General features: G+C 45.5%; 1 protein-coding gene across 3 annotated transcripts in view; it reads right to left on the minus strand.

Annotated features, from left to right (window-relative positions):
• Window positions 1–26409, minus strand: part of FBF1 (Fas binding factor 1) — a 596028-nt gene that overhangs the window by 319192 nt on the left and 250427 nt on the right. For all 3 annotated transcript variants that reach the window (XM_078654557.1, XM_078654558.1, XM_078654559.1), the window contains 2 exons: window positions 15733–16152; window positions 943–1032 (listed from right to left, as the gene is read on the minus strand). In XM_078654557.1, coding sequence (XP_078510683.1) covers window positions 943–1032; window positions 15733–16152 — 510 coding nt within the window. The remainder of the gene's footprint in view (window positions 1–942; window positions 1033–15732; window positions 16153–26409) is intronic.

The following is a 26409-nucleotide window of genomic DNA, read 5'->3' on the forward strand; positions in this document are numbered from 1 at the left end:
GACTGTGGAACTCGGTGCAAGATCTTGGGTAAGGCCATGTGGCGATCCCTCAACCTGAGCCGTATATATAGTTTGAATGGGGCATAGCTCCTCGCTTGAGCTATCCTCCGAGGCCCCATAGGCCTGATCGTCGTCTCCTACCTCGTCGACGATTTCTTCTGCATCGAGCATTTCTACGTCTGCGTTGTAGTTGGAGTCGAACTCCGCCGCTGGATTGGAAATCGTCTCTCGATCTTCCTGCTCGTCTGCCTCTTCTCCCTCGGTATCGAAAATGTTCACCGGGTCAGGTGCCGTCTGCTGGGCCTCCTTGCGCGCCACGCGCCGAAGTCGAATCGTCTTCTTGGAGCGGAAACGAGAACAAGCCATACAGTTGGCTTCATCGTGATCCGGTGACAGGCACTTGTTGCACACCGGGTGGACGTCGATGTGAGGATACTTCGAGTTGCACACGAGGCATCTTTTGAACGGGCTCTGTTCCATGATGGTTCGTCGAATAAGGCCTGTAGCATCGACCGGGCCTCGAGCACTGAAGAGCCACGTGACTCCTCTGGATGTCCGACTCGGGAACTGAGCTGGAACAGAACTGGGCGCCGATCGCAAGACAATACCGACGTTAGGAAAGGCCTTTGGGCCAAGAAGAAAGTTTCTATTGATTCCGAACTTGAGTGATCAAATATGCATCCGAACCCAATGGCGGAAAAAAACAATCTGGGGATGGAGTCGATGCCCATGCGCACTGAAGTCCAGGGGAGGAGCCACCTATCTTTTGATACTTCGAAGACTCTTCCAGGACAACAATGTGCAATCATCCGGACCCAACACTAGGCGGCGATCTATGCACTAGATATGAATTCAGCAGCCCACATGCCTCGAACCTACTATGTATCAACAGTTCTAACTCACAATTAAGGTCTGCCATGACGTTATTTATAAAATATCTACCTAGTTGCTTCTGCCCCGACGAGCCTGGCAGCATCCACCACTGCCGTATTGGAGGCTTCCTGGTGTGTACTTGGAACGGGTGAAGGTTTACTGCAAGAAATAGGCAATAACATTTATATTAGTCAGCAATTTGTAGAGAGAGGCACAGAAAAGTCAGGTACAGACATATTTGTTGGGAGTAACGAAACACTAAACAGGGAATAGGTGGTGAAAGTAACAATCCAATTTTAACAGTCCAAGCTCCGTCCATCACTCTACAAAATCTGTGCCCATTTTTGAAAAAAACATCACTTTCTGCACTGTATGTGCATTTTGCGGCTGTAGTCACTGTTACCGTATTATTCTGCACAGATCGGATATTTTATGGTGTATTCATATTACAGACCTACTATGCATAGAATTGCAAAGGCATTCTATATATAAAAGTTATGCAACCAATGAGAAGCCTTCCCACTCCTTTGGCCTTCCTGGAGACTTATGAAGAGAACGCCCCCATCAGTCACTCCATGGTTGCTTTTTGTTCATGATGTTGAATTTTTAACTATTCCCTCTATTTGAGGCGCTACATTACTTTCCAGGTTAAGTCACTCTTAACAGGCTTTAAAATTAACATGCTATACATTCACAAGAGAAAATATTTTGTTAACCTTCTGTAAAGTCTGCAGAACCTACCTGTTCAGCTCCGTTGTCAACACATAATCAATATCACAGAGGCCTCCCATTACTGTCCTCTCTCGTGATTATTCATCCCCCAGTTTACCTTCTCTTGCTTCTGAAAAGTGACAGTGTTCCGGTTGACTTTAATGTTTTATGTAAAGTGCTCTCCACCCTGACCTGCTCTCTGTAAAGTTTTCTGCTGCCCACATAGTGAGGTTCATCCTCTTCAGATATTTTACTGCATCAACTCTTTCTTTCTACCAGACTTCTTTATTTACCTCACCGCCTGCTCACTATCACAACTATTAACATCTTCTCTTTCTGTCTCTGCTCACTATACTTAGGGCCACTGGAGTAATACAATAGTGCGGCCGCAGTGTTTTTGACATAGTTATGGATTTTTGCATTTCCCACATAATGCAGATTTTAACTAAATGTTTAAAGTGGCACGTGTTGCCTTGCAGTTGACAGTCTTTTGCAAAAGTTGACTGGCCACTTTTATATTGCTTATTGCTGTATTTGGATAGTAAATTGAAACTAATGATGTGGTACCAATGCCAAAACAGTGATTAACAAGTGTAAAAATTACAAAATAATGAGGTAATACTGTTTTAAAATGTGCTGCATTACAGCAGCATAATTTGGCCCTCCCCTACCACATACTTCAGCTCCTTTACTTACTCATTTCTTGCCACCTCTTTTTCTACCACAATCCCTTTCGATCATTCCTTCCTCTAGCTCATCTTTCTCCGCACCTCCTTTTGTATTTCAACTTACCCTATCTACTTCACCTCTATCTCCAACTCTCTTTATACATCTCTCTCCTTCTCAAAGCCCAAACCCTACAGCACCATCTTTCTCTACACCTGTTTCAAACTAACCTCTTTCTCCACCTCACATCCGTCTCTACACGTTTTTCCTGTGACTCATGTCTTTTTAGCAATCATTCTCTATTTTCCTCACTATCTTTTACCTGACCTGTCTTTATATATCTCTTCCCATATTTCCCCGCTCTCTGCCTTGCATCACTCTATACCTCTTTCACCACCTCACTTTACCCTTTCTTTCCCTCAATAACTCATCTCTCTTTCTCCCTTTCTTCTTTTTCTACTTCACCTCTCGGCGCGCCCTACCCCTTTTCCTCATTCTACATTTCATCCTCCATATCACTAGCTCTCTCTACCTTACTCCAAAGCTTTACTCACCTTTCCACCTCTAATTCTTTCTCGACCTTTACTAGTCATATAGTAAACTTTCTTTCTGGCTAATTCACATTTCTCTCTTTACCTGATTTCTCTCCGTACCTCATGTCTAGCTCTACCACCCTTCTCCATCTATTTGATCTCTCTTGCTATACTAAACCACCCTCTCTGTCCTTCTCCGGTATCCCCGAAACTCTCATTTCTCTCACATAGCAGAGTTGTAGGTCACTGCTTAGCTAGAGAATTGTAAACCTAGAAAAACAATAGGAGGGGCATGGTGGAGAGGGAGAATTAAGGAGAAAATGGTAAGATTACAAATAATAAAATGATGAAAATCTTCAGATTAGAGCAGTATTGCATGCAGAAAGAATGCCAGTGTTGAAGGGTAGTTTTGGAGGTTTCGAATATCTATCAATTTAAGTTACGTTTGAAATGCTGTGTGCTTGTGTCTTATTTTCAGATTTTGCAGTAGTTCACTAAATATTTACCAAATTCCTTTAACCGTGTTTTCCTATGGGAACAACTAACTGATTATAGTTAAACACTGAAGACCACATAAAAGAATGCGGGTGAAAGACACAAATAATCGAAATACAAACCCATAAATGAATAGCTAAACTAATGCTTTTTCAAAAAAAGCCTGATAGTATATGTTACGAGGTGCCGGGCAGGTTTGAGCTTTTGGCTTTTATTTGCGTGCCCCATATTTATTGTATAATACAAAATTGTTCAGCATTAAAAGGGCTTGAATTAGCAGAAATGGCAATACATTTAAATTTGTTCCAAACAGGGCGCAAAATATGGCATGCCATAGGCCCCAAAAATCCTTAGGATGGCACTTCTGAGTATAACTGACTATGCAGCTTTATGTGGCTAGCTTGCCTGATCTAGGCGAAGAGTTGCCTGTAGATTGCCTACAGTCCACTGAGGCAGACTGTATATTAATCTATTTTATTCATTTTTTAGGTCTCGCTGGCGTTGCAGCGCGAAGCGCTGCCGCCAACGAGACTTATAGCCGCCTTCATCCCTGTCAAGGGTGTAACAGCTGTGAACGAGCCCGATACAGACCTGGGCACGAGCCGACCCAGGTCTGTGAACGCACTTCAAGGTTGAGCAGCTTGTGCACATTTGTTGGACGTCAGGCACCGCAAGCGCCGCCAGACCAATTATCCCAGCATGAAACTCTACTTCCCGAGGCCCACAAGACCAATTATCCCAGCAGGAGTCTCCACTTCCTCAGGCGCCGCAACAATTATCACAGCATGAGACCCACTTATCACAGCATGTCAACAGGTGCCTCAGGCTGCTGGAGCACTCAACTATAATTAATGCACAGTTGAGTGCTCCAGCAGCGTGGGGCGCCTCTCTGCATGCTGTGATTATTATCACTTTGGGGCCTCATGCTGTGATAATTAGGGCGGCATGCTATATTTGCAGCACTGAACATTTTCAAAGAAGGCGAAGCAGCGACATTCATTGGAGACACTCACCCTCATGCCCTCACCCCCCTCACTCGCCCTCACCCCCCCTGACCCCTCACACACCTCCTCACCCTCACACCCCTTCACTCACACACCCTCACCCTCACACACCCTCACCCTCACTCACCCTCTCACCCTCACACACCCTCTCACCCTCACACCCCCTCACACCCTCTCACCCTCACACCCCCTCACACCCCCTCACACCCCCTCACACCCCCTCACCCTCACTCACCCCCTCACCCTCACACCCCCCACACCCTCACACTGCCTCACCCTCACACTGCCTCACCCTCACACCCCTCACCCTCACACCCCTCACATCCTCTCACCCTCACATCCTCTCACCCTCACATCCTCTCACCCTCACACACTCTCACCCTCACACACTCTCACCCTCACACACTCACCCTCACACCCCTCACACCCCTCACACCCCTCACCCACCCTCACTCACCCTCACACACTCTCACACCCTCACCCTCACACCCCCTCACCTTCACACCCCCTCACCCTCACACCCCCTCACCCTCACACAACCTCACACCCCCTCACCCTCTCACCCTCACACCCCCTCACCCTCACACACCCTCACCCCCCTCACTCACACACACACCCTCACATACCCTTACCAGCATAGCATAACAAAACGTAGCATAGCATAACGAAACACAGCATAGCATAGCATAACAAACAAAAGCATAGGATAGCAAAAGCACAGCATAACAAAACAAAGCATAGGATAGCAAAACACAACAAAACATAGCATAGCAAAACACAACAAAGCATAGCATAACAAAACACAACAAAACACCATAGCATAACAAAACAAAGCATAGCAAAACAAAGCATATCATAGTAAAACAACAAAACACAACAAAACATAGCAGAACAAAACATAGCAGAACAAAACATAGCATAACAAAACATAGCATAACAAAACATAGCATAACACAGCAAAACATAGAATAGCATAACAAAACATAGCATAACACAGCAAAACATAGAATAGCATAACAAAACAAACCATAGCATAACATAACAAAGAATAGCAAAACAAAACATAGCATAGTAAAACAAAACAAACCATAGCATAACATAACAAAGAATAGCAAAACAAAACATAGCATAGTAAAACAAAACATAGCATAGCATAACATAACACAACAAAACAGCATAACATAACAAAACATAGCAAAACAAAGCATAGGATAGCAAAACAAAACATAGCATAGCAAAACATAGCATATCATAGTAAAACAACAAACCATAGCATAACAAAACATAGCATAACAAAACATAGCATAACAAAACATAGCATAACAAAACATAGCATAACAAAACATAGCATAACAAAACATAGCAGAACAAAACAGCAGAACAAAACAAAACATAGCATAACACAGCAAAACATAGAATAGCATAACAAAACAAACCATAGCATAACATAGAATAGCATAACAAAACAAAACATAGCATAACATAACAAAGAATAGCAAAACAAAACATAGCATAGTAAAACAAACCATAGCATAGCATAACATAACACAACAAAACAGCAGAACAAAACAGCAGAACATAACAAAACATAGCAAAACAAAACAAACCATAGCATAGCATAACATAACACAACAAAACAGCAGAACAAAACATAGAATAGCAAAACATAGAATAGTATAGCATAGCAAAACATAGAATAGCATAACAAAACAAAACATAGCATAACATAACACAACAAAACAGCAGAACAAAACAGCAGAACATAACAAAACATAGCAAAACAAAGCATAGGATAGCAAAACAAAACATAGCATAACAAAACACAGCAAAGCATAACACAGCAAAGCATAGGATAGCAAAACACAGCAAAGCATAGGATAGCAAAACACAGCAAAGCATAGGATAGCAAAACACAGCAAAGCATAGCATAGCAAAACACAGCAAAGCATAGCATAGCAAAACACAGCAAAGCATAGGATAGCAAAACACAGCATAACATAGCGCATAACATAGCGCAACATAGCGCATAACATAGCGCATAGCGCATAACATAGCGCAACACATAGCGCATAACATAGCGCATAGCGCAGAACATAGCGCATAACATAGCGCAACACATAGCACATAGCGCATAACATAGCGCATAGCGCAGAACATAGCGCATAACATAGCGCATAGCGCATAACATAGCGCATAGCGCATAACATAGCGCATAGCATAGCGCATAACATAGCGCATAACATAGCGCATAGCATAGCGCATAGCATAGCGCATAACATAGCGCATAGCGCATAACACAGCGCATAACATAGCGCATAGCATAGCGCATAACATAGCGCATAGCGCATAACATAGCGCATAGCGCATAACATAGCGCATAGCATAGCTCTTAACATAGCGCATTACATAGCGCATTACATAGCGCATTACATAGCGCATTACATAGCGCATAACATAGCGCATAACATAGCGCATAACATAGCGCATAACAGCGTATAGCATAGCGCATAACATAGCGCATAGCGCATAACATAGCGCATAGCGCATAACATAGCGCATAACATAGCGCATAGCGCATAACATAGCGCATAACATAGCGCATAACATAGCGCATAACATAGCGCATAACAGCGCATAACATAGCGCATAACATAGCGCATAACAGCGCATAGCGCATAACATAGCGCATAACATAGCGCATAGCGCATAACATAGCGCATAGCATAGCGCATAACATAGCGCAACACATAGCGCATAGCGCATAACATAGCGCAACACATAGCGCATAGTGCATAACAGTGCATAGCGCATAACATAGCGCAGAACATAGCGCATAGCGCATAACAGTGCATAGCGCATAACATAGCGCATAGCGCATAACATAGCGCATAGCGCATAACATAGCGCATAGCGCACAACATAGCGCACAACATAGCGCACAACATAGCGCACAACATAGCGCACAACATAGCGCATAACAGCGCATAACATAGCGCATAACATAGCGCATAACATAGCACATAACATAGCACATAACATAGCGCATAAAGCGCAGCGCATAACATAGCGCATAACATAGCGCATAACATAGCGCATAGCATAGCGCATAGCGCATAACATAGCGCACAGCATAGCGCATAACATAGCGCACAGCATATCGCATAACATAGCGCATATCGCATAACATAGCGCATATCGCATAACATAGCGCATATCGCATAACATAGCGCATAGCGCATAACATAGCGCACAACATAGCGCACAACATAGCGCACAACATAGCGCATAACATAGCGCATAACATAGCGCATAACATAGCGCATAACATAGCGCATAGCGCATAACATAGCGCATAACATAGCGCATAACATAGCGCATAGCGGATAACATAGCGCATAACATAGCGCATAGTGCATAACATAGCGCATAGCATAGCGCATAACAGCGCATATCGCATACCATAGCGCACAGCATAGCGCATAACATAGCGCATAACATAGCGCATAGCGCATAGCGCATAACATATTGCATAGCGCATAACATAGCGCATAACATAGCGCATAACATAGCGCATAACATAGCGCATAGCGCATAACATAGCACATAGCGCATACCATAGCGCATACCATAGCGCATAGCGCATAACATAGCGCATAGCGCATAGCGCATAACATAGCACCTAACCTAACCAAGCATAGCGCATAACCTAACCAAACCAAGCATAGCGCATAACCTAACCAAACCAAGCATAGCGCATAACCTAACCAAACCAAGCATAGCGCATAACCTAACCAAACCAAGCATAGCGCATAACCTAACCAAACCAAGCATAGCGCATAACCTAACCAAACCAAGCATAGCGCATAACCTAACCAAACCAAGCATAGCGCATAACCTAACCAAACCAAGCATAGCGCATAACCTAACCAAACCAAGCATAGCGCATAACCTAACCAAACCAAGCATAGCGCATAACCTAACCAAACCAAGCATAGCGCATAACCTAACCAAACCAAGCATAGCGCATAACCTAACCAAACCAAGCATAGCGCATAGCCTAACCAAACCAAGCATAGCGCATAGCCTAACCAAACCAAGCATAGCGCATAGCCTAACCAAGCATAGAGCATAGCCTAACCAAGCATAGAGCATAGCCTAACCAAGCATAGAGCATAGCCTAACCAAGCATAGAGCATAGCCTAACCAAGCATAGAGCATAGCCTAACCAAGCATAGAGCATAGCCTAACCAAGCATAGAGCATAGCCTAACCAAGCATAGAGCATAGCCTAACCAAGCATAGAGCATAGCCTAACCAAGCATAGAGCATAGCCTAACCAAGCATAGAGCATAGCCTAACCAAGCATAGAGCATAGCCTAATCAAGCATAGCATAGCCTAATCAAGCATAGCATAGCCTAACCAAGCATAGCATAGCCTAACCAAGCATAGCATAGCCTAACCAAGCATAGCCTAGCCTAACCAAGCATAGCATAGCCTAGCCTAACCAAGCATAGCATAGCCTAGCCTAACCAAGCATAGCATAGCATAGCCTAACCAAGCATAGCATAGCATAGCCTAACCAAGCATAGCATAGCCTAACCAAGCATAGCATAGCCTAACCAAGCATAGCATAGCCTAACCAAGCATAGCATAGCCTAACCAAGCATAGCATAGCCTAACCAAGCATAGCATAGCCTAACCAAGCATAGCATAGCCTAACCAAGCATAGCATAGCCTAACCAAGCATAGCATAGCCTAACCAAGCATAGCATAGCCTAACCAAGCATAGCATAGCCTAACCAAGCATAGCATAGCCTAACCAAGCATAGCATAGCCTAACCAAGCATAGCATAGCCTAACCAAGCATAGCATAGCCTAACCAAGCATAGCATAGCCTAACCAAGCATAGCATAGCCTAACCAAGCATAGCATAGCCTAACCAAGCATAGCATAGCCTAACCAAGCATAGCATAGCTTAACAAAACACAACAAAACATAGCATAACATAACAAAACATAGCATAGCTTAACAAAACACAGCATAACAAAACAAAACAAAACATAGCATAACAAAACAAAACATATCATAGCCTAGCAAAACATAGCATAGCATACCAAACACAACAAAACAGCATAGCATAACAAAACATAGCAAAACAAAGCATAACACACACCACACACACACAACCACGCACACACAACCACACACAACTATCTATCTATCGCCCTCACTCTATCTGTCTATCGCCCTCACTCTATCTATCGCCCTCACTCTATCTATCGCCCTCACTCTATCTATCGCCCTCACTCTATCTATCGCCCTCACGCTATCTATCGCCCTCACGCTATCTATCGCCCTCACTCTATCTATCTATCGCCCTCACTCTATCTATCGCCCTAACTCTATCTATCGCCCTAACTCTATCTATCGCCCTAACTCTATCGCCCTAACTCTATCTATCGCCCTAACTCTATCTATCGCCCTAACTCTATCTATCGCCCTAACTCTATCTATCTATCGCCCTAACTCTATCTATCTATCGCCCTCACTCTATCTATCTATCTATCGCCCTCACTCTATCTATCGCCCTCATTCTATCTTGCTATTGCCCTCACTATCTATCGCCCTCACTCTATCCATCGCCCTCACTCTATCCATCTCCCTCTATCTATCTATCTCCCTCTATCTATCTATCTATCTATCTATCTATCTATCTATCTATCTATCTATCTATCTATCTATCGATCTATCTAACACCCTCACTCTATCTAACACCCTCACTCTATCTAACACCCTCACTCTATTTAACACCCTCACTCTATCTAACACCCTCACTCTATCTATTGCCCTCACTCTATCGCCCTCACTCTATCTATCGCCCTCACTCTATCTATCGCCCTCACTCTATCTATCGCCCTCACTCTATCTATCGCCCTCACTCTATCTATCGCCCTCACTCTATCTATCGCCCTCACTCTATCTATCGCCCTCACTCTATCTATCTATCGCCCTCACTCTATCTATCTATCGCCCTCACTCTATCGCCCTCACTCTATCTATCGCCCTCACTCTATCTATCGCCCTCACTCTATCTATCGCCCTCACTCTATCTATCGCCCTCACTCTATCTATCGCCCTCACTCTATCTATCGCCCTCACTCTATCTATCGCCCTCACTCTATCTATCGCCCTCACTCTATCTATCGCCCTCACTCTATCTATCTATCGCCCTCACTCTATCTATCTATCGCCCTCACGCTATCTATCTATCTACCTATCGCCCTCACTCTATCTATCTATCTATCGCCCTCACTCTATCTATTTATCGCCCTCACTCTATCTATCTATCTATCACCCTCATTCTATCTATTTATTTAGATACTGATCGCCATCACTCTATCTATCTGTCTAGCTATCTATCGCCCTCACTCCTATCTATCGCCCTCCCTCTATCGCCCTCCCTCTATCTATCTATCCCACTCACTCTATCTATCGCATCACCACAGCATCACTCAGCACCACCACAGCATCACTAAGGGGCACAACAACATCACTTAGCGCTACCACAGGATCATTGAATGCCACAGCATCACTAGTCGCCACCACAACATCACTCAGCGCCACCACAGCATCAATCTGTGCAACCATTCAACAACAACTGGGTCAAATATGATCTCTCAATGTTTCAAGCTTTATTACAAATGTCACAAAAAGAGGTTAGTATTTCACTTCTGTTCTTGGATTTTCGTCACAATAAAATACACTGAACATATTCTTCACAAAAGTTATTTACAAAAGTTTAAGCTATTGCTATTATAAATTACAATAACTTTTATTTAAGTATTAATTATTAAAAAAATTCAAAGCCATTGTTATTTGTAATATCGATACATCTAAGTCACGTGAATACAACACATATTGCATTACAAATGCTATAGGTGTCGCAAGTTATAACTATTGGCATTGTAAATGACAAAGCTATTATTTTTGCTATTTTCAAAACCAACACATATATAAAAAATGTGTCATTTACAATACCAATAGCTCAAACTTTCCTAATGCGAGACCTTATGCATTGCAAATGCTTGTTTATATTGGTCGTCCTTTTGTATTTTTTGTCAAACATATTTTATTCGTTTTGTGTTACACAATAGAAAACACAGAACAAAGCCATCAAATCAGAATATGGTGAAACTGTAAGTAGCGAATAACCGAAAACCTCTACACCCATCACCCCAGGTGGCAGTGAGGCGCCAAAAAAAGGTCACAGTTCCTCATAGAAACAGGGTGCGGTCGCCAATAATGCGCAGTAGGATCCAAAATGACAATAGAGGTCCCACATTTCTAGTGGAAGAATAACGAATACTCTTGTAGAGGGAGGCGCCCAACAGATTAGTGCACTATAACAACAATCCCCAAGGAAGGGAAAACAAAAATAACAGACTCCAACAGAAAAAGAATAAACAAGGAAAGCAACCCCCCCCTTTCCCACCCTCCCCCCTCCCTGACAATGGTGGTGGCGGCATGCAAAAAATAAGTCCGAGAGTGATAGTACCTGGCTAATGATAGTTGAAAGAGGTGAAGAGCGCTAATGGATGAAGGGCATACTGCAGACGGCAAGCCTCGCGAGAGGAAAGCCACTAAAAGACCCCATTTGAATTCAAAGTTCTTAAAGTCGTCCCGAAAGATCTCAGACATACGCTCCAGACTGAGAAGTCTCCATAGTTTAGAATGCCACAAGGAGATCGCAGGTGCAGCCCTCCTTTTCCAGGCAGCCGCTAGGGTTACCTTAGCTGCGCCTATACATATCCACCAAATCGTTTTGTCCGCTCGTGTCTGGTGTTCTAAAGCAAGATCGCGAAGACCCAAAAGAACCCCTGCCATGGTGGCTGGAGTAGAGTATCCCAAGATTTCCTTAATGTGTGCAAGGATTTCCTCCCAGAAGGGGCGAATAGTCGGGCAATCCCACCAAATGTGTTTAAAATCCCCCAGTAACCCGCACCCTCTCCAGCATCTGTCGGAGGCAGTGGGAAAGATCTGCTTGAGCCTAGCGGGGTGGAGGTACCAGTCCATCATGGTTTTTAGGTGAGAGTCCCGAAGATCAGAGGAATGGTTGAATCGTGTAATGTCTGTCCATAGGTGTCCCCATTCAGTATCTGAAATGGGACGCTGAAGAATGTCTTCCCACAAGGACATATACCGCGGTCTCGGTGATACAGCGGTGGTAAGGAGAAGTTTATATATGAAAGAAATTGCCCCCTTCATAGATGAGGTTTTGGCAAGGAAGGATTCGAATTGAGTGAGGGGCCGAGTAGCTGCATCACGTATATGTGGGGTGAGGGCCCAGTGCATCAGTTGGGCGTAATGATACCGTTCCGCGGTCCCCAACTTATAGTCCCGTCAACAAATGTCAAAAGTGAGTGGGTCATAATTGTGAAAAAGGTGGAGCAACGCAAGACAACCCCCTTCCCTCCATGCGTCAAAAGGCCCCTCCTGTGTACCCGGCGGGAAATCAGGGTTAAAGTGTAGTGGTGTAAACGGGGAGGGGAAAGTGGTCCATCGATCATCCCCTGTTACCGTATCCCATACTTTCAGAGTAGTGCGCGTGGCTGTAGCTATATACGTGTTTGGGGGTCGATCTTTTTTTGGGCACCAGGCCAGGTCCCAGATGGTCCTCCCAGTCACACTCCGGTCCATATGTAGCCAATGTTTATCAGATTCTTTCTTGGACAATTCAACCAAAACCCGCAATTGTGCTGCCTTATAGTAGAGCTGAATGTCAGGGAGGCCTACACCACCCTCAGATCGGGGACGGCGTAATACGGAGAAAGAAAAGCGAGCACGCCCACCCTGCCAGATAAATTGGAGAATCATATTCTTAACTCGACGAAAAAAGTCTCTGTCTAATTCTATAGGGAGAGCCTGAAAGAGGAAGAGAAGTTTAGGAAGGAGTGTCATTTTTACTGTGTGGAGGCGTCCGAGCCAGGATAAAAACAGGGGTCTCCACTTCACAAGTTCCGCCTGAAAACGATTGAGAATAGGTGGAAAATTAGCCGCATATAACTGCTGAATCTTCGGCGTCAATTGAACCCCTAGATATTGTATGCAGGAGCGGGCCCATGCAAGAGGGGTAAGGGACTTGAGACTGTGAACCTCAGTGGGCGGTAAGGTAAGATTAAGGATATAAGATTTGCTGAAATTTATTTTAAAACCTGCGACCGATTCAAAACGCCCCAATTCAGACTGGAGGGCTGGGAGAGACAGGGCAGGATCAGAGAGGGATAAGAGGACGTTGTCTGCAAATAGGGAGATTTTATGAGGGTCCCCAGTAAAAGGTATGCCCCGAATGTCCGAATTATCTCTAATGGCCATTGCGAGGGGCTCGATGCTAAGGGCGAAGAGCAACGGTGAAAGGGGACTACCCTGTCTGGTACCTCTAGAATGGTAGAAGGAGGTAGAGCTGGCCCCATTAACCACCACTCTGGATCGGGGTTGTCGGTAATTAGCTGGTAGCATAGTTATGAATTTAGTAGAAAAACCAAAAGCCCGGAGAGTATGGAATAAGAATGCCCAATTTACACGGTCAAAGGCTTTCTCAGCGTCGAGACCCACCCATACAGCAGGAATCTGACGCCTATTGACCTTTCCAATGAGATGGAGAAACCTAAGAGTATTGTCATGAGTCTGGCGACACTTGATGAATCCGGACTGGTCCGGATGAATGAGATCCGGCATTAGGTCATTCAGTCGTTTGGCTAATATAGAGGTGTATAATTTGGCGTCAAGGTTGAGAAGGGCGATAGGAGGCGTAGTGCTGTGGGTCTTTTCCGGGTTTCGGTATCACTGAGATCATGGCTTCGGCCATAGAGGCCGTAGATTCCCCGGATTGAGCCATCGTGTTAAAAAGACTGGTAGGGAAGGGACAGTTTTCTGGAGCGAAGGTCTTGTAAAAAAGAGCGGTATACCCATCGGGACCTGGAGCTTTATGGGGCTTAAGGGCCTTAATCGCCAGACTCACTTCTTCGTAAGTGAAGGGAGCGGAGAGAAACTCGTTCCATTCGTTGGAAACCTGGGGCAAGGGCAGCACATGAAGAAACTCCCGCTGAGCTTCAAAGTCTAGATTGTCCCAGAGTACAGAGCTTCATAAAATGAGCCAAACAGTTTAGCTTTATCTTCGTCCTTATGGGAAATCTCCCCGGCGGAATTCAGAATGCCCCCTATGTAGTCTTTCTCCCACTTGGCACGGAGCTGTCTGGCTAAATGTTTACCAATTTTATTGCTTTGCCAGTAGGACAGTTGACGGAGTTTAAGGAGTGTGAACTCAGCCCTGTTATTATATATAGCACGCAGTTAGCCCCGGAGCGCCGTCAAGTGGCGGAGAGTCTGCAGAGTGGGGTTCTGCTTATGAGCTGTTTCAACAGAGGACAGTTCCTGCTCTAGTTGCTCTCTTTCCCTGGCACGTCGTTTGTTGAGCGCTGAGTTGAGCGCAATACATTCCCCCCTAAACACCGCTTTGAATGCATCCCAGGTGGTAAACTCCGACGTGGCCTCAGGTACGTTAACCTCAAAAAAATCTTTGATAGTGTTTCTAAGTTTAGCACAAGATTCGTTGTCCCGCGCTAACGAAGCCGGAAAGTACCACCTGGGAGCGGACGGTGCCTTCCCCCGCCAGGACAGACAGATGGATAGCAAGCAATGATCAAACACAGAGGGGGAAGATCCTCGCATCCTGAAGGGAACCCAGAAGGGACTGACTAATGCGGTGCACGTGTAAATAAAAGGTATAGTCTCTTGTCTGTGTATAGCTTGTACGCCATGCATCCAGTAAGCCTAGGTCTAGAAGGCGCTGCTGAGTGTCAGTGGAAAAAGAGATCAGTTCAGAATGATGTGAGTGAGTGCTGTCCATATCTTTATCCCAGGTTAAATTAAAGTCCCCCATAAGAACTACTGCCCTTCAGCGAAGTCCAACATTTTCCCCAGGAGTGTATGCAGGAATAGTGCCTGTCCAGAGTTGGGCGCTTAAATTGCTACAAAGGTGCAAACCTACCCTCTTAACCGACCCTTAACCATAACCCACCGTCCTTCCTTATCAGTAAGAACATCTATGGGCTGGAAGTGAGTGGTAGAGCGAAATAGTAAAGCTACCCCCCTGTGTTTGGTAAGAGCTGAAGACCTATAGATTAAGGGGTACTGTTGTTCTTTTGTATTTTTTTTATTCATCACACAAATAAAGAATCATTCATTCTTGCATTCAGTCCACTGAGGCAGACTAATGTGGAGATGCTCAAACTACGAGGGTTCTGTGTGACCTCTACACTGTTAAGACCAAAGGTTTCAGTCCTGACATGCAGCAGCCCATTAATCGAATACTATCAGGCACACCGGTACACAGTCTGGCCAAAGCACCTTAGTCTTTGCCTGCAAGGCGATCTGTTATCTCAAGTACTCACCTCACTCGAGGATGGCTCTCTTTCCTTTCTTCCTGTCCCCTTTGGGCCACTGTGTCAGACCCCTTGTCTTCCAGTTTCTCTTGCTTCAAAGCCTTTTTTCTGGACAAGGCAGTGCTTAGCCAGTTGTCATCCTCTGCTGGAGTAGCATCTGACTCTAACAGACTTGATCTGTTAATTTTATCCTCCACTACTTTGGCACCAGATGGAGGACGGCTTGTCGAGGCACGTTTTATAACAGGGCTGGAGGGGGTAGCCTTAGGTGGAGCAGTGGCTTCTTTCAGTGTAAATTCTGGAATTTCATCTTTTAATCCCAACCAATCGCCCCCATTCCGGCCACCCCGTGCAGGGCTAGCCGTGGCCGGAGTGGTTGGCTTTGACTTTTGATCCGGTTTAACTTCATTGATATTCTCAGATGAGAATCTGTAAAATAGAGAAGAAAAGAGATTAGTAAACAAGATGAGAGGACAAAGCATAGAACAGTAGTAATAAATTAAAGCAAATGGTAAGCAAATGAAAATGTATGTAGGAGAGACATGAGATACAAATAACTAGTGCAGCCCTTTAGACACTGCAGGCTTTTGAAAGGCAGACCTATGTCAGAACTAAAAATGGTTTGGTGGGCAGATTGTAACACACACAAGTCAATATGGTCTTTGGTTTCAATACCGTTGCCACCTGATTGAAAGAAGCAAAGACGCATTGTGCACTCATTTACTCTAAAGCCACCTCTAAATGCACTATGTTCCAGCTAAGGCCAAGTGAGAAGGCCACAAGATGGTGAACAGAAAACAGCACTAACAGCACTAACTCAGTGTCTGAGCACCAACTCCTCGCCTAGAGTACTAATCTGGTCACAGAAATCTCATAGCTGATAAGTACTGCAATACCAAGAAGGCAAACCGCCTAGTGCATGTAAGTGCAATTGACTCATGGCATTGAAGTATTCTACTTGCCAAAATATCCTTTGCTGCATGGTGGCACAAAGCCACAAATGGCACACAGGCTGTCTGATTTCAGACCATTTTTTGCTGGATTGCTCAGTGTACAGTACTATAAAATTGAGCACAATTAGCAAGTTGCTCCAAAGAGAACAGTCAGCAGAGCTGGATGAACAGTTTTTTTTCTCCTAAGTGACTTCTCTGCGCAAGCAACAAAACTATCTGAAATATTTATGAGGAAAGTTGGGGAGTGAGGTTATTTATATTTTGATGAAGACTGAGAGAATGTCGGTCATAGAAAGAAGGGGCTTTTTATCCATTTTATATTTTATGACAGTACATTTTAGTGTTTTAAATATAAATATGTGTGTGTGTACATACATATATATACACACACGTATACACAAATATATTAGTGTGTGTGTGTGTATATATATATATATATATATATATATATATATATATACACACACACTAATATATATATATATATATATATATATATATATATATATATATATATATACACACATATATATATATAAACACATACACACTTTGAGAAAGGCTTTTGCCGAAACATGGCTTGTGCGTTAGAATCTGCTGAAATAAATAATTTCATTTACATGCTACCTGGAGTGCTCACCCGTTTTTCTGTTTTGGCCGACTGACGTTGAATTGTTTTTTTTAAAAAAAAAGGTTGCCTTGATTCGCTCTTGAGCCGAAAACACGGTTAATAATTTTTTTAAATCCTGCATACTTCACGCCATAGCCTGCGCTGGCTTTATCTGCTGTCAATCAGTGGCGAAGGAATGACCAGGAGAATTATCACTAAGAACCATATGAAGCAGCAGACATTACTGCTGCTGTAACAGGGAGTCTTTATACCCTAGAGTTGAACCTTTTAGATAGTAGTGACAGAATAGGCCCAGGAACTCAAAACAAGAGATGAACAGTCCAACAAAAACAGAAACAGGAGGTAGTCATGTTTGTGCTTCTGATCACAGAAGGAAAATGTTACTTATCCAGTAAGCATCTGTCTTGGCATGTAGAGCGGTAGATTCACAAGCTTTGCACAGTCCTGCCATCTAGTGTGGGTCCGTATGTTTGCAAGTTGTTTTTCTTCGAAGAAGTCTTTCCAGTCAGGAGGTAGGTGACTCCTCCTTTCGGTGATAGTCCACATGGGCATTGACTCCATTGTTAGATTGTTTTCCTGCATGGAGTTAGCAAAGGTAGAATAGGGATGTCCATGCGTATGTATGTAAGATAAGAAAGAACTGAAACAGGTATAGGTACCCGGGCAGGCGGGTGGGCGCATGTGAATCTACAGCTCTACATGCCAAGAACAGATGCTTACTGGGTAAGTAACATTTTCTGTTCGAGGCATGTAAGCTGTAGATCACATGCTTTGCATAGACTATATAGCAGTATTCTCCCAAAGCGGTGGCTAACCTGTAGCTGTTGCAGTTGTTTGAATACCAGTTTTAAGTACTGGCCTACATTAGCTTGTTGACTAGCTAACACATCTACACATAGTGTTTAGTGAATGTGTGCGGTGTAGACCATATTTCTGCCTTACAGATGTCAGCTAGAGGGATTATTCCCAAAGAAGGCCATAGTAGCCCCTATTGTGTGGGTGGAATGCGCTGTAGGGGGTATTGGCAACGTTCTTTTTGCTTTTGTATAACATGTTTGGATACATTTAACAACCCATCTTACAATACCCGATTTAGAAATGGGATTGCCTTTGTGTGGTGGAGAAAAAGCAACAAAGAGCTGCTTTGTCTTATGAAAATCTTTTGTTCTTTCTACATATTATAGTAGAGCTCTTCTAACATCAAATGTGTGAGGAGCTCGTTCTGCTACAGAATTAGGTTGAAGAAAGAACAAAGGTAACACAACCCATCGATTGATGTGAAAAGCAGAAACCACTATTGGAAAAAATTTGGGATTGGTTCGAAGAACCACCTTGTCTTTGTGAAATTGAAAGAAAGACTCTTGTATAGTTAGTGCCTGGAGTTCAGCAACTCTCCTTAAGGAAATGATTGCAATAGGAAAGGCAGCATTACATGAGAGAAATTGTAGTTGACACATGTGTATTGGTTCAAAAGGTGGTCCCATTAGCCTTGTTAGGACTTTGTTCAAGCTCCACACTGGTACAGTTGAAGCTCTTGGTGGTATTACTCTTTTTTAGTCCTTCCATAAAAGCTTTATTCACTGGTACTCTGAATAGAGATAATTGTTGTCTGTTTTGCAAGTATGCAGCTACTGCTGCTGAATGCAATCAAATGGATGTATAAGCTAAACCAGATTGCTGTAAGTGTAAAAGATAACAGATGATGTTTTGTACTGAAGCATCCAGGGGATTGATATTGTTATTGTTATAATATATAACAAAACGTTTCCACTTTGCTGCATAACATGCCCTAGTAGTAGGTCTCCTAGCCTCCATTAGGATATTGATACAGTCAGGTGGTTATTGTAAATAACCAAACTCTATGACTTCATGAGCCAAATCGCCAGGTTGAGTTCCTTGAGATTTGGATGCTGGATTTCTCCATGGCTCTGAGTGAGGAGACTGGAGTTGAGATGCAGTTTTTAGTGTGGAACTACTGACAGCTCTAGCAGGGTGGTGAACCAGGATTGAAGTGCCCATGAGGGAGGAATGAGAATCAGTGTGAGGGATGTTTGCCTGAGCTTCCAAATTACCAGCGGAATGAGTGGGAGAGGCGGAAAAGCGTAGTCCTATATCCCTGACCAGTTAATCCATAGGGAATTGCCTTTGGAGAGCTGGTGTCGGAACCTGGAGGCAAAGCTTAGGAATTTTTCGTGTAGAGCTGTGGCGAACAGGTCTATGTGAGGAAATCCCCATTCCTGAAAGTAGGGAAGAAGAACTTGGGGATGAAGTTCCCACTCGTGGATTTGCTGTCTTTGTCTGCTGAGAAGGTCTGCAATTTGATTGTTTACTTCTGGAAGGTGTTCTGTAATAGATACATTTTGTGATGTATGGCCAATTTCCAAATGGCTTGTGCTAGGCGTGTGTAACGGGGTGGGTACGGGAACCCCTGTCAAGTGGTGGATTGCTGATTGTGCCTCCCCTCCTTCCCCTCAGTCTGATTGGGACACCAGTCCCTTACTATCCGATGCCAGAGATGAAATGCAGGAGGGCGCCTTTAACTGGGCCTTCAGAGATGACGGAACCACGCCCCCTCATAGCGTCGGAGGACCCGGACTGGACAAATGTCCGGAAGCCCTCTATTCGGGGTGTGTCTACACCCAGGAGGAAGCGGAGCGAAGGACACGAGACGAGAATCAGAGCGAGGAGGACGGAGAGTGCCGGAAAGGACGTGGAAAGACCGGAGGAGAGAAAGCGGAAGACTGTGGAGAGCCAGGAGGCCAACGACCCGGTGAACCGCCGTGCCACACTCCCGAGGGAGGCGTGTGGCTGTCCCAGGTATGGCGGCGTTGGGCAACTTGGGTCAGGAGTAAGGGGGCCCGTGTTTAGCATTGTATATATTCCTCCCCTCCGTTTTTTTCCTTTTCCACACCCCGCATACCCTACCTTCCTAACCCCCCCTCCCCTTCTCGTTCCTCACTCACACCTCGAGCACAGAGCACCGGCAAGAATTGTGTAGCACTGGTGTCCCTCACTTTCACTCGGTCCCCGTGGTGCAATTGATGTCAGATAGTGAAACTGACGGTATCCCTCTGTTGGTTTCTCTTTTCGGAGCTGACCCAGAGCAGGAAAACAGAAACATTACCCAATGTGCTGGCTCTTGCAGAGTATCCTATCATACCCTGAAAGAGGAAGGCCTCGTCATCCTCGGCCAGAACAGACGCCATCACGGACCGGGCAGACTTTGCTAGAGAAAGACTGACTTTCAGGACTCGAAAAACCTTTATCAGAATAAAACCCTCCTTACGCAAAACAAATCTCCAGCCTGTTCATCCTTCCCCGGTAGAAAGACTCCAACCTGTTCACACCCCCACGCTACAATTGGTGTCAGAAGTGGGATCCGCCCCTTCCATCCAGATGCTCCAGATGGATCAGGTAATACAACACCTGATAGAGGGGCAACAGAAACTGGAGTGGGTTGTCAGCCAGCAAATCTCTACTGCCGATGCCGATAGGACTTTGTTCAGGAATATTATCACAGCCCAGATTGAAGGACTGCAAAAAGTGGTACAGAGCCCCAGCATACCGGTACCAGTGGAAAGGAGGAATTACGCACCCCATCCCGCTGGGGTCTCTCTCCAAAAGTATGTGCCGGGAGAAGACCCTGATGCTTTTCTCACCAACTTCGAAAGGGCAGCCCGAGCCTGTGGTTGGCCAGAAGAAGAATGGCCCTTCTTTCTGGCGCCACTATTGTCTGGGGAAGCACAAGCAGCGTATCAAGTCGCAAACCACGCAGGAACCACATCATACCCAGACATAAAAGAGGTGATACTGGACCACTTGGGACTAGACGCAGAGGCTTACAGGCTGCGGTTCAGAAAGGAGAAAGGGACCACAGGGGAAAATCCGAAGACGTTGTTCCTGCGTCTCAAAATGGCTGCTGACAAGTGTTTGAAACCAGAAAGCCGTAGTAAGGAGGAGATCATGTCCAGTATCTACCTGGAGCAGTTCATGGAGGCCCTACCGTTTGGCACTCAACGTTGGCTGAGGCAACACTCGGGTCTCACCGCCGCTCAGGCCATTGAGATGGCGTCCAACTATGCTAGGGCCCAGCCACGAACCTTCCCATGGGAAACGGACAAGGGATTCAAACCTGTTCCCGTAGCTAGGCAAGAAAAAAAGAACAAACCTGTTTCCGAACCCATGAAGACAAGACCCCTCAAATTGGACATAACACCACCAGTGAAGGGCCCCCAGTGCTTCGAGTGTGGGGAGTGGGGACATATAGCGCGACTATGCCCACGGAAAAGAAGCAGTGAAGAACCCATGGAGGTCGGATACATCCCCAAGGCAGTGCTGTACACCGCAGAGATGGGGCCATCTTTCTACGTAAGGGTTCTGGTCAATAAAAGATGGGTAAAGGCGCTCTTGGATTCAGGATGTAGGCAGTCAGTAATTCAGAAAAAGGCTAGTTCATTCATCCCAACTGGGTCCCAATGTCTTGGTACACATTAGATGCGTACACTGGGACATAAAACCCTACCCGGTGGCCCGCCTCACCCTCCATCCTATAGGCAGACGTCCCTGTACGGTACGGGTAGGGGTGGTGGACTCACTACCAGAGGACCTTATCATAGGGGTAGACAACCCTGCCTTTTTGTCACTATTCAGGAGGGAGATAAAAGAACAGAGTGAAAAGCAACCACCAGGTAACTACTTGACAACAGAACCCTGGGTTTTAGATCGTAGCTTTAAATTTGCTCAGGCCAATGACCCTACTCTTCTTAATGCGTGGGAAGCTGCTCACATAGCACAGGACAACCCTGACACTCCATATCCGCGGTTTAGAATAAACAACGATCTGTCATACAGGGAAGGGAAAACAGGCAATTCGCCTCAGCTGGTGGTGCCACAGGACTTCAGGGAACAAATCCTCTTTTATGCCCACACCCATTTGACCGCAGGACATTCGGGGCATGAGAAGACAACCCACAACATAACAAAACTTTTCTTTTGGCCCGGTATATATAAAGAAGCCAAAACATACTGTAAGCAATGTGAGGTATGTCAAAAGAAAAACATGAGTAGACCAACAGCAGTTCCCCTCCAACCTTTGCCCGCAATAGGGAACCCGTTCGAAAGGGTAGGAATGGACCTAATCGGACCCCTTCCACGTACCACAAGGGGACATACTTATGCCCTTGTGGTGGTGGACTACAATACCCGCTTCCCCGAGGCCTTTGCACTCAGTTCCCCGACTACAAAGAACGTGGCAGACAAATTGGTAGAACTTTTTTCACGAGTGGGTTTTCCCCGAGAGATCCTAACGGACCAGGGGACACCCTTTGTCTCGAAGTTAATGAAGGAGGTGTGTAAAACCCTGGACCTCCGACACATACGCACCTCTGCCTACCACCCACAAACAGATGGGTTGGTAGAGCGATACAACAGGACGCTAAAAACCACACTAAAAAGATGTTGTCTGCCGAAAACAAGGAGTGGGACAGGCTTCTGCCTCTGGCTCTGTATGTCCTGCGAGCACAGGTGCAGAGTAGTTTAGGATACTCCCCATTTGAACTTCTCTATGGTCGTTAGCCACGATCCCTCCTTGACATCACCAAGGAAGCTTGGGAGCGAGAAGAGGCCAACGACCAGAGAACGTTATTGGAATATACACAGCAGCTGCAATCTAGGTTAGGTAAACTGAGGGATCTAGCCTATTCAAACCTAGAGCGAGCCCAGCAAAAACAAAAACAGTTTTATGACAAAGGAAAGAAGTGGAGGACTATGGAGAAAGGCGACTGGGCCTTGGTGCTCCTTCCTTCGTCAACGCAGAAGTTCAGGAGTGAATGGATGGGACCGTATGAAGTCATAGAAACCATAGGCAGAACCACCTATAAAGTGCAGATCACACCTAGTCGCCAACAGACATTTCACATAAACATGTTAAAAAAATGAATAGGTCCACCCCCCAAAACAACCCATTTGGTGTTGTCAACCCGGGATGAGGGCTCGACACTAAAGCTCCTCCCTATCAACCCAGAGTTGTCCGAGGTTGAACAAAGAGAATTGCTACACTCCTTGCGTCCCTTTTCCGACATGTTTTCTGACACCCCAGGTCACACCCATATGGCAGAACACTGCATTGATACTGAAGAAGGAAGGGTGATAAAACAGAGGGCCTACAGAATACCCGCAGCCAGAAGAGCAGAAGTGAAAAGGGAAGTAAGGGACATGCTTGATCTTGGGGTCATAAGGCCGTCCAGGAGCAACTGGTCCTCGCCTATTGTAATGGTCCCCAAACCAGACGGGTCCACCAGGTTTTGTATGGACTTCAGGGCCCTAAATGAGATATCCACCTTCGATGCCTTCCCCATTCCAAGAGTGGACGAACTCATAGAAAGAATAGGCGGGGCCCGATACATCACCACATTGGACCTGACCAAGGGCTACTGGCAGGTACCGTTGAGGAAAAAGGATAAGCATAAAACGGCTTTCGCTACAGACGATGGCCTATTCGAGTTTAACGTCCTACCTTTCGGCCTTCACGGGGCCCCAGCAACCTTCCAGAGGTTGATGAATGAGGTTTTGGCCCCCCATACCCAGTATAGTTCAGTCTACCTAGACGACATTGTCATCTTTAGTACGACATGGAGGGAACACTTGAACCACATAACCAGAGTCCTAACCGCCCTACAGCAAGCTGGACTACATGTAAACGCAAAAAAATCAAGAGCCGCCTTTCCCAAAGTAAAATATCTGGGTTTTATGTTAGGCGAGGGAGTGATAGCACCCCAGGAGGAGAAGATCAGGGCAATAACCAATACCACCTTCCCCTCCACAAAAAGAGACATAAGGGCGTTTTTAGGCCTCATCGGCTATTATAGGAAGTTCATTGAGAACTTCGCAAACGTAGCGTCACCTTTAACGGACCTCCTGAAAAAGAACGTCAAACACACCTTCGTAAAACCGCCCCCTGAAGAAGCGAGAAGGGCATTTGAGACCCTAAAGAGGGCAATTACCTCTAGCCCCGTGTTGATCCCCCCCAGACTTTGGAAAACCGTTCTCCCTAGCCACAGACGCCTCTGACACAGGGATAGGGGCGGTGTTGTCCCAGGAGGGGGGAGGACGGGTTGGAACACCCGATACTGTATTTCAGTAGGAAGCTACACCCTAGAGAATGCAAATACCCTACTGTGTAAAAAGAGTGTCTAGCAATCCGCTGGTCAGTAGAGAAACTGGGATACTATTTGGAGGGGCAGCCGTTCATATTGTATACAGACCATGCTCCCCTCCAATGGATGCAGAGGAACAAGTCACAGAACTCAAGAGTGCTACGATGGTTCCTCTTCCTACAGCCATATGCCTTTACTGTTGTACATAGAAAGGGATCGGAGAATGGTAACGCGGACTACCTGTCCAGAACTCCTGTTCTCCCTGATCGGGAGAATCCAGGGGAGGAGGAATGTAACGGGGTGGGTACGGGAACCCCTGTCAAGTGGTGGATCGCTGATTGTGCCTCCCTTCCTTCCCCTCAGTCTGATTGGGACACCAGTCCCTTACTATCCGACGCCGGAGATGAAATGCAGGAGGGCGCCTTTAACTGGGCCTTCAGAGATGACGGAACCACGCCCCCTCATGACGTCGGAGGACCCGGACTGGACAAATGCCCGGAAGCCCTCTATTCGGGGTGTGTCTACACCCAGGAGGAAGCGGAGCGAAGGACACGAGACGAGAATCAGAGCGAGGAGGACGGAGAGTGCCGGAAAGGACGTGGAAAGACCGGAGGAGAGAAAGCGGAAGACTGTGGAGAGCCAGGAGGCCAACGACCCGGTGAACCGCCGTGCCACACTCCCGAGGGAGGAGTGTGGCTGTCACAGGTAGGGCGGCGTTGGGCAACTTGGGTCGGGAGTAAGGGGGCCCGTGTTTAGCATTGTATATATTCCTCCCCTCCGTTTTTTTCCTTTTCCACACCCCGCATACCCTACCTTCCTAACCCCCCCTTCTCGTTCCTCACTCACACCTCGAGCACAGAGCACCGGTAAGAATTGTGTAGCACTGGTGTCCCTCACTTTCACTCGGTCCCCGTGGTGCAATTGATGTCAGATAGTGAAACTGACGGTATCCCTCTGTTGGTTTCTCTTTCGGAGCTGACCCGGAGCAGGAAAACAGAGACATTACCCAACGTGCTGGCTCTTGAAGAGTATCCTATCATCCCCTGAAAGAGGACGGCCTCGTCATCCTCGGCCAGAACAGATGCCATCACGGACCGGGGAGACTTTGCTAGAGAAAGACTCACTTTCAGGACTCGAAAAACCTTTATCAGAATAAAACCCTCCTTACGCAAAACACATCTCCAGCCTGTTCATCCTTCCCCGGTAGAAAGACTCCAACCTGTTCACACCCCCACGCTACAGCGTGACAGTTGGAGAGAGTGTCCCCACCCCTGTTTTTGTATGTAGTATGTAGCTGTCATGTTATCTGTGCAGACTAAGCCAGTTTTGCCTAGAAGGTGAGTTTGAAAGGCTTTGAGTGCTAGAAACACTACTAGTAGCTCTAGGTGATTGATATATAGGCTCCTGTACTGTTTATTGTCCTGTGATTTAACTATCTTACAGCCATATATACCATGATGTATTCAAATGATATATAAATAATACAAATTAATTAAGTCCTTTGTTTGATGTGCTTTGACTTATCCCTTTACTTTCATAACAATTGTGTGATTGTTTTTGACTTTTTGCAATTGAAACTAAGCAATTGATAGACCCGACAGAACACACTGTAGCAGCTATCAACTATAACCAGGTTCGGAGTGACACAGTGTTGTCCCATTACATATAATGGAAAATGCACCCTTTGGCACATATTTTCAAACTTTTCTTCAGGAAAGCACCCTTTACACCTACCTGAAAACTGAAGGGTTGTTATTGCGCTGTTTGTAATATGATGTAGGCATTTACGCCCACCAGTTTCAAAGTTCACTAACCACCCCTGTTGGCAAACTGCTACTGTAAAAACAGATAAGAGAGCAATGTTTTATTATTGTTAATGGCAGGAGTGGGCAACGTTGGTATCTTAAGTAAGACACTGGTAAGTCACACTGAATTATTTCTCTTTCAA

This window comes from Lissotriton helveticus, chromosome 7, assembly GCF_964261635.1.
Source record: "Lissotriton helveticus chromosome 7, aLisHel1.1, whole genome shotgun sequence".
NCBI lineage: Eukaryota > Metazoa > Chordata > Amphibia > Caudata > Salamandridae > Lissotriton > Lissotriton helveticus.